Source organism: Panulirus ornatus, chromosome 63 (genome assembly GCF_036320965.1).
Source record: "Panulirus ornatus isolate Po-2019 chromosome 63, ASM3632096v1, whole genome shotgun sequence".
Classification (NCBI taxonomy): domain Eukaryota; kingdom Metazoa; phylum Arthropoda; class Malacostraca; order Decapoda; family Palinuridae; genus Panulirus; species Panulirus ornatus.
Window position 1 is genome coordinate 1,868,678 of NC_092286.1, and position 12,276 is coordinate 1,880,953.

The 12,276-nt window shown below is 40.6% G+C and overlaps 1 protein-coding gene across 2 annotated transcripts in view; it reads left to right on the top strand.

The window, feature by feature from the left end:
• Sec71 (ADP ribosylation factor guanine nucleotide exchange factor Sec71) overlaps positions 1 to 12,276 on the top strand; it is a 399,392-nt gene that overhangs the window by 216,330 nt on the left and 170,786 nt on the right. For both annotated transcript variants that reach the window (XM_071656502.1, XM_071656503.1), the window contains exon 18: positions 4,032 to 4,183. In XM_071656502.1, the coding sequence (XP_071512603.1) occupies positions 4,032 to 4,183 (152 nt within the window). The remainder of the gene's footprint in view (positions 1 to 4,031; positions 4,184 to 12,276) is intronic.

The following is a 12,276-nucleotide window of genomic DNA, read 5'->3' on the forward strand; positions in this document are numbered from 1 at the left end:
TTCTGTTCCCATGGGTAATAAGAATTATTTTTTTGCAATGATTTGCACTTAGAACCATAAGTTGATACCATTGGCCTGTAAATTGTACACATCTATCCCATTGTATAACATCAGGTAACTTGAAAGTGGGCAGGGTTAAGATGATGATAGTGAATGTTGTGTTAGATAAAACAGAGAACTAAATTGGGATTAAAGGGAATTTATAAAAAACACGTCATTCAGCCTTTTGTAGGGACTGAGATTAACCTAATATCTATCCATCTGGCATGACCAAATAACTAAGTTATCCTCAGACCAGAAATACTTCAGAGCTCCCTCACTTGAAACTTCATAAATCATTCCTTTTAATTATTTCTAATTCTAAAGCTGGTATAGTTTTTTTGTACTGATATTTAAACTCTCACCCAAACTAACTTATCCCTCTGTCGTGCTAAACCTAATAGCCATACTTTTATTCACATTTACTGTCAACTTCCTTTTCACACACTCTTTTTCAGACTCAGTCACCAACTTATGCAGTTTGTCACTCAAATCTGCCACCAGTGTTGTGTTATCAGCAAACTACAACTGACTCGCTTTTCAGGCCTCTTCACCTCTTATAGATGGCATACTCTCTTCTTTCTCCAATGCCCTTGAATTTACCTCCCTCACCACCCCATTCATGAACTTAGTGAACAGCTGTGATGACTATGTACACCCTTGACAAAGGCCAACCTTCATCTGGAACCACTTACTCTCCTCTGTATTTACCTGCACACATGCCTTATGCCCTTGATGAAAACTTACTGTTTCTAGTTGCTTTCCACCTACACCATGTATTTGGAAGACCTTTTAAAAGGCATCTCTATCAACCATATCTTATGCTTTCTTAGGATCCACAAATGCCTCATACAAATCCATCAGTTTCTGTCAGTATTTGGTACACTAGTTCTTTAAAGCAGACACCTTATCCACACATCCTCTGTCAGTTCTGAAACTACATTGTTCCTCCCCAGTTTGATGCTCTATGCATGCCATCACCTTCTCAATCACCACTGCCCCATACAATTTACCAGGTACACTCAGCAGACTTATACCTCTATGCTATTTACCTTTATCCCCCTTGCCTTTATACACTGGTGCTGTAAGTGCATTCTGCTAGTCTTCAGACACTTCACCATGATCCTACATACACTAAAAATCCTAACTAGCTAATCAACAACACGGTCATTCTTTTTTTTCATTTTTTATAGAAATTCAGCTGCAATACCTTCCTCTCCAGCCACCTTATCGTATTTTATCGTGTACATGGTTTTCATCACCTCTTCTTTGTTCACCAAATCACTTTTCACAACTGTCTTACTTTGCATACCTCTATGACCCAAATACCCTACATATGCCACCTTGTCATCAAATTCAGTAGTCTTTCATATTACTCACTCCATCTCCTCTTTACCAGAGATATGGGGATAAGTAATGTAGAAACACCCCGCATTTCTTGCATCCTGTTGAGGTCTCATTCATCCACTCACTGTTAAAGTTAAATATGTATAATTTCATCACAGAAATATTGTACCACATCAGAGTCATCCAGCATCCAAACATCTCTTGCCTCCATTTGACAAACTCTTGTGGTCCTCATGGCATCAACAACTAAACATTTATACTTTTTGAATGCCTGTATGCTCTATGTAAATGCTTAAAAGTTTTCAGCCATTGTTTGTATTTTCAGTGGTATGTAAACAATTTTTACAAGGTAACAGAAGAAGGTAACAGTGCATAGAATATGTTAAAACAGTTTTACAAACACACAAACACTGGGAGCATTAACAGTGTGCTTCTATTCTGGGTGAACTGAAATGAAGTTGGGCAGATATGTCATATGTATTATAAAAGTTCAGCCACCAGGGACATATATGTCACACGTGAAAGCCACTCATACCTAATATAGCTACCGTTAGATTTACATACAGTACGTCACATGCATTTTTGTATATGATAACGTAAAGATGGTGGATGTGACAATAAGTGTGTTTGCAAATGAAAACCCTGACAGAATTAGGCAGTGTCCACATCAAATCCCTCTGAGTTTGAATCAACACTTCCATGCCACTTACTGGGAATTTCATCTGTAATCAGCAGACTGCATCCCCAGTATTTGCTTCATGACTGTTTGTGTAACCCTCTGCTTTTGTATCCCTGTTGTTTATTATTTATTTTATTGTCTCCCTTGTCAGTTAGGTAGCACCAGGAAACAGATGAAAAAAGATCCATCCACTCATATACATACATATATACATATGTGGACATACATGTACATATGCATACATATACATAGCAACATATATTCATACATATACATACACATACACGTACTTATACATACATGTACATATACACATATAAACATGTACATATTCATACTCACTTACCTTTATCCAGTCCTGGTGCTCTCCCCCCAACACACACATACACACACACACAGAGAGGAAACAGCATCGCATCCCCCTGCATCAGTGAGGTAGCACCAGTTAAACAGACAAAAAAGGCCACATCTGATCACACTCAGTCTCTAACTGTCATGTGTAATGTACTGAAACCACAGCTCCCTATCCACATCCAGGCCCCATAGAGCTTTCCATGGTTTACCCCAAGCATTTCACATGCCCTGGTTCAGTTCATTTACAGTACATCGATCCCAGTATACCACATTGTTCCAGTTCAGTCTATTCAATGCGTGCCCCTCCCTTTTGCATGTTAAGGGTGTGATTGCTCAAAATCTTTTTCACCCCATCCTTCCACCTCCATGTTGGTCCCCTGCTTTTTTGTGTTCCCTCCACCTCTGACTCATATATCCTCTTTGTCAACCTTTCCTCATTCATTCATTCATATGTCCAAACCATTTCAACACATCCTCTTTTGCTCTCTCAACCACACTCTTCTTATTACCACACATCTATTTTACCCTTTCATTACTTACTCGATCAAACCTCCTTTGTGAGAAACTGGCTACTTTCCTTCCCTTCAGTCTAAAAGGGGTGCTTTCAGTCTTAGACCCTTTATAGTTTCAATGAGTGTAGATTAAGCAAAACTCCCAATTTTGGTAAGAGGGAAGTTGAATTAGCCTTTTCCTTTATTTTTAGAGATAAGTTAGGTGTCATGCCTTATACATTGGACTTTACCAGATTTGCTGAAGGGACCTTTTTCAATTCTTATTCTCCTGGGTCATTAATCCCTCCTGGCAAAATATATATTCTGTTTAGCTCTAGTATTTACTGTGCTTGTTTTGGCTCTAGTGATACTGAATTGGTACAATGCAGAAAAGATTATCCAGGCCTCTGACCTAGGATGTCATGCAAAGCCTGGGATTTCACTGAACGGGATCAGGAAGGTTTTTGTTACTCTTCTTTCAACTTCATCATTCAGTACAGGTATTGTAGTTTTTCATATGATAGACATAACGTGTAGTTGTGAGGATTGTTCCTTTAGGAGAATCAATTTCCAGAGTTCCCATATTGTAAGTGAAGATTTTTCTGTAAGCCTCCTCCCTTGTGATGTTATACTCACTGCCCATGCGACGTCACAAAGGAGAGAAATGTAGGTTTTGTGAATTGGAAAACCTTTTCTGTCCAAAGGGACTTGTCATGAGCAGATTTTTCAGGATTTTCACCTTGCTTGGCTGTTTCTTCCCTTTTTGAATAACATCTGTTACTTTCTGTAACTGCCTTGGGTTATTGCCCTTGATGTGAGAGATGTTTGAGCTTTAAGTGGTTGGTAATAGATGATTCTGATGACATCATCCTGGTGGAAATTATTGATTGGCTGAGAGTGGCCCTGTTCAGGCAAGCAGTTTGCTGTACACCACAAAATTATTTGCAGAAGGTGAGTGAGGATTCTGCCATCTACCCAAATATGAGGCTGAACAACCCCAAGCCAGCATATTACCAAAATATGTCTCTTAGTTCTCATTGGATACTATTTTGGGATGAAAATGTTTATCAGCCTTCAAAGCCTAACTTTGTTAAGAAACTGTAACCTTTTATCTTTTTCAGCTGTTGCAAATGAGAAGAAACGTAAAACACTTTTCAATTTGGAGATGGAAACCATATCATTGACAGCCAAATCTTTGATGGAAGCTGCTTCACATGTTGATGCCACCTTTACCCTTGCAACTCATGTAGAGCATGTCCGACCAATGTTTAAGGTGATCAAGAAATGTTTTATTACAGTATTATTCACTCTGAGAGGGCTAGAAATCCTCCTTTCTTCTGTTATTAAGTTTTTAAGTAAAGGAAGGAGGCAAGAAAGGATTTCTGTAGGGATTATTCATCTTTTTCTCAAACTATTTATTTGTTTATTTTGCTTTGTCGCTGTCTCCTGCGTTAGTGAGGTAGCGCAAGGAAACAGACGAAAGAATGGCCCAACCCACCCACATACACATGTATATACATACACATCCACACACGCAAATATACATACCTATACATCTCAACATATACATATATATACGCACACAGACATATACATATATACACATGTACATAATTCATACTGTCTCCCCTTATTAATTCCTATCGCCACCCTGCCACACATGGAATAACAACCCCCTCCCCCCCTCATGTGTGCGAGGTAGCGCTAGGAAAAGACAGCAAAGGCCTCATTCGTTCACACTCAGTCTCTAGCTGTCATGTAATGATGCACCGAAACCACAGCTCCCTTTCCACATCCAGGCCCCACAGATCTTTTCATGGTTTACCCCAGACACTTCACATGCCCTGATTCAATCCATTGACAGCACGTCGACCCTGGTATACCACATCATTCCAATTCACTCTATTCACTCTGTCTCACTAAAATTGAAAAGCAGAACTTTGATGAAAAAAAATATTGAAATCATACTGCACAGAATGCTTTTGCCATGAGTAAACTGTTCTCTCATTTCTTTCCAAATATTTCAATGACCACTTTTCACTTCCATGTCAAGTTTTTATGTTGATTTACCATTGCCATCTCTTTAATGTCAAATTTCTGTTAGCCTGCATTTCTGTAAGCATCAAGATGACTCTTATTTAACATTTCTTTCAATTACTTTAGTCTCAGCATATCTTTGCATGTTATTTTGAATAACTCCCTCTCACACGTCACTACTCTTGTCATTCTGTCTTACCTTGAGTTCATCTTCTATTCCTGTTACCACTCATCTCTCACATATTTTTTTAGTTATTCTTTTGACCTCAGTTCTTTGCAGTTCCCCACAGTCTTAATGACACATCATTTTGTTTGTTATTTTACCTTGGTTGTTTAATTTGTTTATGGATGGGGTTGTTAGGGAGGTGAATGCAAGAGTTTTGGAAAGAGGAGCAAGTATGAAGTCTGTTGTGGATGAGAGAGCTTGGGAAGTGAGTCAGTTGTTGTTTGCTGATGATACAGTGCTGGTGGCTGATTCATGTGAGAAACTGCAGAAGCTGGTGACTGAGTTTGGTAAAGTGTGTGAAAGAAGAAAGTTAAGAGTAAATGTGAACAAGAGCAAGGTTATTTGGTATAATAGGGTTGAGGGTCAAGTCAATTGAGAGATAAGTTTGAATGGAGAAAAACTGAAGGAAGTAAAGTGTTTTAGATATCTGGGAGTGGATCTGGCAGCAGATGGAACCATGGAAGCGGAAGTGAATCATAGGGTGGGGGAGGGGGTGAAAACCCTGGGAACCTTGAAGAATGTGTGGAAGTCGAGAACATTATCTCGGAAAGCAAAAATGGGTATGTTTGAAGGAATAGTGGTTCCAACAATGTTGTATGGTTGCGAGGCGTGGGCTATGGATAGAGTTGTGCGCAGGAGGGTGGATGTGCTGGAAATGAGGTGTTTGAGGATAATGTGTGGTGTGAGGTGGTTTGATCGAGTAAGTAATGTAAGGGTAAGAGAAATGTGTGGAAATAAAAAGAGCTTGGTTGAGAGAGCAGAAGAGGGTGTTTTGAAATGGTTTGGTCACATGGAGAGAATGAGTGAGGAAAGATTGACCAAGAGGATATATGTGTCGGAGGTGGAGGGAACGAGAAGTGGGAGACCAAATTGGAGGTGGAAAGATGGAGTGAAAAAGATTTTGAGTGATCGGGGCCTGAACATGCAGGAGGGTGAAAGGCGGGCAAGGAATAAAGTGAATTGGATCGATGTGGTATACCGGGGTTGACGTGCTGTCAGTGGATTGAATGAGGGCATGTGAAGCGTCTGGGGTAAACCATGGAAAGTTTTGTGGGGCCTGGATGTGGAAAGGGAGCTGTGGTTTCGGGCATTACTGCATGACAGCTAGAGACTGAGTGTGAACAAATGGGGCTTTGTTGTCTTTTCCTAGCGCTACCTCGCACACATGAGGGGGGAGGGGGATGGTATTCCATGTGTGGCGAGGTGGCGATTGGAATGAATAAAGGCAGACAGTGTGAATTGTGTGCATGGGTATATATGTATGTGTCTGTGTGTGTATATATATGTGTACATTGAGATGTATAGGTATGTATATTTGCGTGTGTGGACGTGTATGTATATACATGTGTTTGGGGGTGGGTTGGACCATTTTCTTTCGTCTGTTTCCTTGCACTACCTTGCAAACGCGGGAGACAGCGACAAAGCAAAAAATACCTTTTTTTTGATGTTATCCTTTATGCTTTATCACCCCATCAATATATCTTTCTCTGAGGCCATCTTTATATCTCCTTCAAACATCATAATAGATGACTCTCTTGATATAGATCCACATTTCTCCTTTAAGAATTACATCTCTAAAGCTTGCTGTATTCCAACCATTGTGCTTTTGTAGGCTTACAGTTTACAGACATACAGTACTTTTTAATAAGATGCCCCTCCAGGCTTTTGCTCTGTGGGTAAAAATATTGTTTTATCTCCCAAAATGAGGTGCATGAATGAGGATTTATTCTATTGGACAGTTATAAAACTTATTAGGCTGTTGCTCATTAACATCAGCCTGCCCAGGCTTGTAATGTCACAGCATGGAGAAGTGGTGCTAGCCAGACAATACTTCCCATCATTCACTGTTCTTTCTTGCACACTGTAGAATGGCTAACCACTGTTTGATAGTGACTCGTGGGACTTTCACATTTGCCCCTGGCCTTCAAAGATGCCAGATCAGAATCCTCTTTTATTATTTGTAGGTAGATTCTCAAACTCAAGTCATTAATACTTTGAAGTCTCTTGAAAACTAGCGTAAGTTGACATACCAACAACAACAACCACAGTAAGGCAGCGAGGTTAAACTATGTTTTGATTTGTCAGCTTAACATATCTCATGTGATTTCATGTGTGATTTTGTTATTCTTATTCAATTTTTAGTAGTTTTTCAAAGTGGGTTTACAAACCTGGGTTTTGATAGTTATACATGAAGCAAGGATGGTAATGAGCTGTACTATAAGAGAACACTAGTTCTATTAGAACTATTAGAACTATTAGAACACTAGTTCAACTGGTTAAGAAATTTGTTTTTCACTGGGATGTTCCAGTAGAGGCTTCCTTCACAAATTTTATGTTATGATTTTGCTGTTGCTAGTATGACTACCAGACATTTGTTACTGTTAAAATCAGCTCATAAGACAGAACCTGAGATCAAAGTTTCCATGTCTTGTCAAGTATACTGATGATATATACAAAGATGATCAAGTTGGAGGATTTTTGCTTAGGAATTCTTGCAGTACTTTATAAAATTGTTCCCTAATGGAATCACAATGGGGCTTGTCTGTCTGGAATACGTGGAATCTTAGTGATTAACATTATGCTATTAACTGTACCTTAAGTCAAGATCATATGATAACCTTGCATCTTATGTTTGGGAGATGAAGACAGAACTTAAGGCTTAAGGTCCCATGCCCCAAATAGTATACCCATGATATGCTACAGGAACCAACTTGGATGGTATATAACTCAAGGATGCCCTTGCAGTATGGCACAAGATTATTCCTCTTTGGAACTTCAGCAAGGAAATGACTGTGTTAAGTGCACGGGGCCTTAGCTAGTACTAGTGTACTTGTCAACTTGCTTTAGTCAAGATCATCTCATAACCCATGTAATTTGTAGGGGAGTCATAGTCAACCTTTGAAGTCCAAGTTTCCATTTCATGATTAATATAAACCATAAGACCCCATTTATGGGGTCCCCCTAGCTTCAAAGCTGTGTTACAATCAGAAGCAATGTAATTATGGACTCCTTTGGAGTCTTTGGATTATTAAGTTCTTTGACAAGTCTGCTAGTAATGATATAGCCTTGCTTAAGGGGACTTTTCATTCACAGTGTAACCACACATAGTATCACCATGGGGTGTTGTGGTAGGAATAGAAATAGACAGAGGCTGTCTTACCATGAGGCTAGGCTGGAAGACATATGTCGCAAAGTTCTAGATATTGTCAGGGACACAAATGGTAAGAGCCTAGTCATAACCACAGTGGAACAAATAATGTGTCAGTGAGGTAATGCCAGGAGACAGATAAAGAATGGCCCATCCACTCCTACACACACATATATATACATGTGGTTTCGGTGCATTACACATGACAGCTAGAGACTGAGTGTGAACGAATGTGGCCTTTGTTGTCTTTCCTAGCGCCATCTCGCGCACGCGTGGGGTGGGGTGCCATTTCGTGTGTGGCGGTGTGGCACTGGGAATAGATGAAGGCAGCAAGTGTGGATGTGTACATGTGTATATATGTATATGTCTGTGTGTGTATATATATATGTATACGTTGAAATGTATAGGTAAGTACATGTGCTTGTGTGGGTGTTTATGTATATACATGTTGGAAAGGATCACAATTTTGCATGTGATCAAGTATATTCCTATGAGTCCACGGGAAAAATGAAACACGATAAGTTTCCAAGTGCGCTTTCGTGTAATAATCACATCATTAGGGGAGACACAAGAGAGAGCTATAACAGTCACTTGATATACAACGAAGAGATGTAGCTAGGACGCCATTTGGTAAACATGCGATTGTCCAAGACAATACAATGAGCGTATCATAAACTCATTATGTGGACAAGAAGGTGAATTATTTACAGATTTTATCCATGGTTGTTTAATTTGTTTATGGATGGGGTTGTTAGGGAGGTGAATGCAAGAGTTTTGGAAAGAGGGGCAAGTATGAAGTCTGTTGGGGATGAGAGAGCTTGGGAAGTGAGTCAGTTGTTGTTCGCTGATGATACAGCGCTGGTGGCTGATTCATGTGAGAAACTGCAGAAGCTGGTGACTGAGTTTGGTAAAGTGTGTGAAAGAAGAAAGTTAAGAGTAAATGTGAATAAGAGCAAGGTTATTAGGTACAGTAGGGTTGAGGGTCAAGTCAATTGGGAGGTGAGTTTGAATGGAGAAAAACTGGAGGAAGTGAAGTGTTTTAGATATCTGGGAGTGGATCTGGCAGCGGATGGAACCATGGAAGCGGAAGTGGATCATAGGGTGGGGGAGGGGACGAAAATTCTGGGAGCCTTGAAGAATGTGTGGAAGTCGAGAACATTATCTCGGAAAGCAAAAATGGGTATGTTTGAAGGAATAGTGGTTCCAACAATGTTGTATGGTTGCGAGGCATGGGCTATGGATAGAGTTGTGCGCAGGAGGATGGATGTGCTGGAAATGAGATGTTTGAGGACAATGTGTGGTGTGAGGTGGTTTGATCGAGTAAGTAACGTAAGGGTAAGAGAGATGTGTGGAAATAAAAAGAGCGTGGTTGAGAGAGCAGAAGAGGGTGTTTTGAAATGGTTTGGGCACATGGAGAGAATGAGTGAGGAAAGATTGACCAAGAGGATATATGTGTCGGAGGTGGAGGGAACGAGGAGAAGAGGGAGACCAAATTGGAGGTGGAAAGATGGAGTGAAAAAGATTTTGTGTGATCGGTTCCTGAACATGCAGGAGGGTGAAAGGAGGGCAAGGAATAGAGTGAATTGGAGCGATGTGGTATACCGGGGTTGACGTGCTGTCAGTGGATTGAATCAAGGCATGTGAAGCGTCTGGGGTAAACCATGGAAAGCTGTGTAGGTATGTATATTTGCGTGTGTGGACGTATGTATATACATGTGTATGGGGGTGGGTTGGGCCATTTCTTTCGTCTGTTTTCTTGCGCTACCTCGCAAACGCGGGAGACAGCAACAAAGCAAAAAAAAAGAAAAAAAAAAAAAGAAATCAACAATAAAGTTATCTAATTTGTATAGACTATCACTAATATTAAGATTATAATTCTTTGTGTATTTAGTAATAGAAGATTCACTGATATTTCTTGTGGTACTGGAGTTAGAGTTAATAACTGAGATGGCATTACTCCTGTAAATACAATGATCATAGTTTTTAACATGATTAAACAAGGCATTTGATTCTTGTCCCATTCTTATACTATATTTATGTTGCTTAAGTCTAACAGAAAGATCCTTACCAGTCTGTCCAGCATAAAACTTATCACAGTTTCTACATGGCACTTTATAGATGCACCCAGGAGAATTTTCTCGTGAGTTCCTGATTAAGGTTATTATATTTTTTTATTATACTTTGTCGCTGTCTCCCGCGTTTGCGAGGTAGCGCAAGGAAACAGACGAAAGAAATGGCCCAACCCCCCCCCCATACACATGTATATACATACGTCCACACACGCAAATATACATACCTACACAGCTTTCCATGGTTTACCCCAGACGCTTCACATGCCTTGATTCAATCCACTGACAGCACGTCAACCCCGGTATACCACATCGCTCCAATTCACTCTATTCCTTGCCCTCCTTTCACCCTCCTGCATGTTCAGGCCCCGATCACACAAAATCTTTTTCACTCCATCTTTCCACCTCCAATTTGGTCTCCCTCTTCTCCTTGTTCCCTCCACCTCCGACACATATATCCTCTTGGTCAATCTTTCCTCACTCATCCTCTCCATGTGCCCAAACCACTTCAAAACACCCTCTTCTGCTCTCTCAACCACGCTCTTTTTATTTCCACACATCTCTCTTACCCTTACGTTACTCACTCGATCAAACCACCTCACACCACACATTGTCCTCAAACATCTCATTTCCAGCACATCCATCCTCCTGCGCACAACTCTATCCATAGCCCACGCCTCGCAACCATACAACATTGTTGGAACCACTATTCCTTCAAACATACCCATTTTTGCTTTCCGAGATAATGTTCTCGACTTCCACACATTCTTCAAGGCCCCCAGGATTTTCGCCCCCTCCCCCACCCTATGATCCACTTCCGCTTCCATGGTTCCATCCGCTGCCAGATCCACTCCCAGATATCTAAAACACTTCACTTCCTCCAGTTTTTCTCCATTCAAACTCACCTCCCAATTGACTTGACCCTCAACCCTACTGTACCTAATAACCTTGCTCTTATTCACATTTACTCTTAACTTTCTTCTTCCACACACTTTTCCAAACTCAGTCACCAGCTTCTGCAGTTTCTCACATGAATCAGCCACCAGCGCTGTATCATCAGCGAACAACAACTGACTCACTTCCCAAGCTCTCTCATCCCCAACAGACTTCATACTTGCCCCTCTTTCCAAAACTCTTGCATTTACCTCCCTAACAACCCCATCCATAAACAAATTAAACAACCATGGAGACATCACACACCCCTGCCGCAAACCTACATTCACTGAGAACCAATCACTTTCCTCTCTTCCTACACGTACACATGCCTTACATCCTCGATAAAAACTTTTCACTGCTTCTGACAACTTTCCTCCCACACCATATATTCTTAATACCTTCCACAGAGCATCTCTATCAACTCTATCATATGCCTTCTCCAGATCCATAAATGCTACATACAAATCCATTTGCTTTTCTAAGTATTTCTCACATACATTCTTCAAAGCAAACACCTGATCCACACATCCTCTACCACTTCTGAAACCACACTGCTCTTCCCCAATCTGATGCTCTGTACATGCCTTCACCCTCTCAATCAATACCCTCCCATATAATTTACCAGGAATACTCAACAAACTTATACCTCTGTAATTTGAGCACTCACTCTTATCCCCTTTGCCTTTGTACAATGGCACTATGCACGCATTCCGCCAATCCTCAGGCACCTCACCATGAGTCATACATACATTAAATAACCTTACCAACCAGTCAACAATACAGTCACCCCCTTTTTTAATAAATTCCACTGAAATACCATCCAAACCTGCTGCCTTGCCGGCATTCATCTTCCGCAAAGCTTTCACTACCTCTTCTCTGTTTACCAAATCATTTTCCCTAACCCTCTCACTTCGCACACCACCTCGACCAAAACACCCTATATCTGCCAC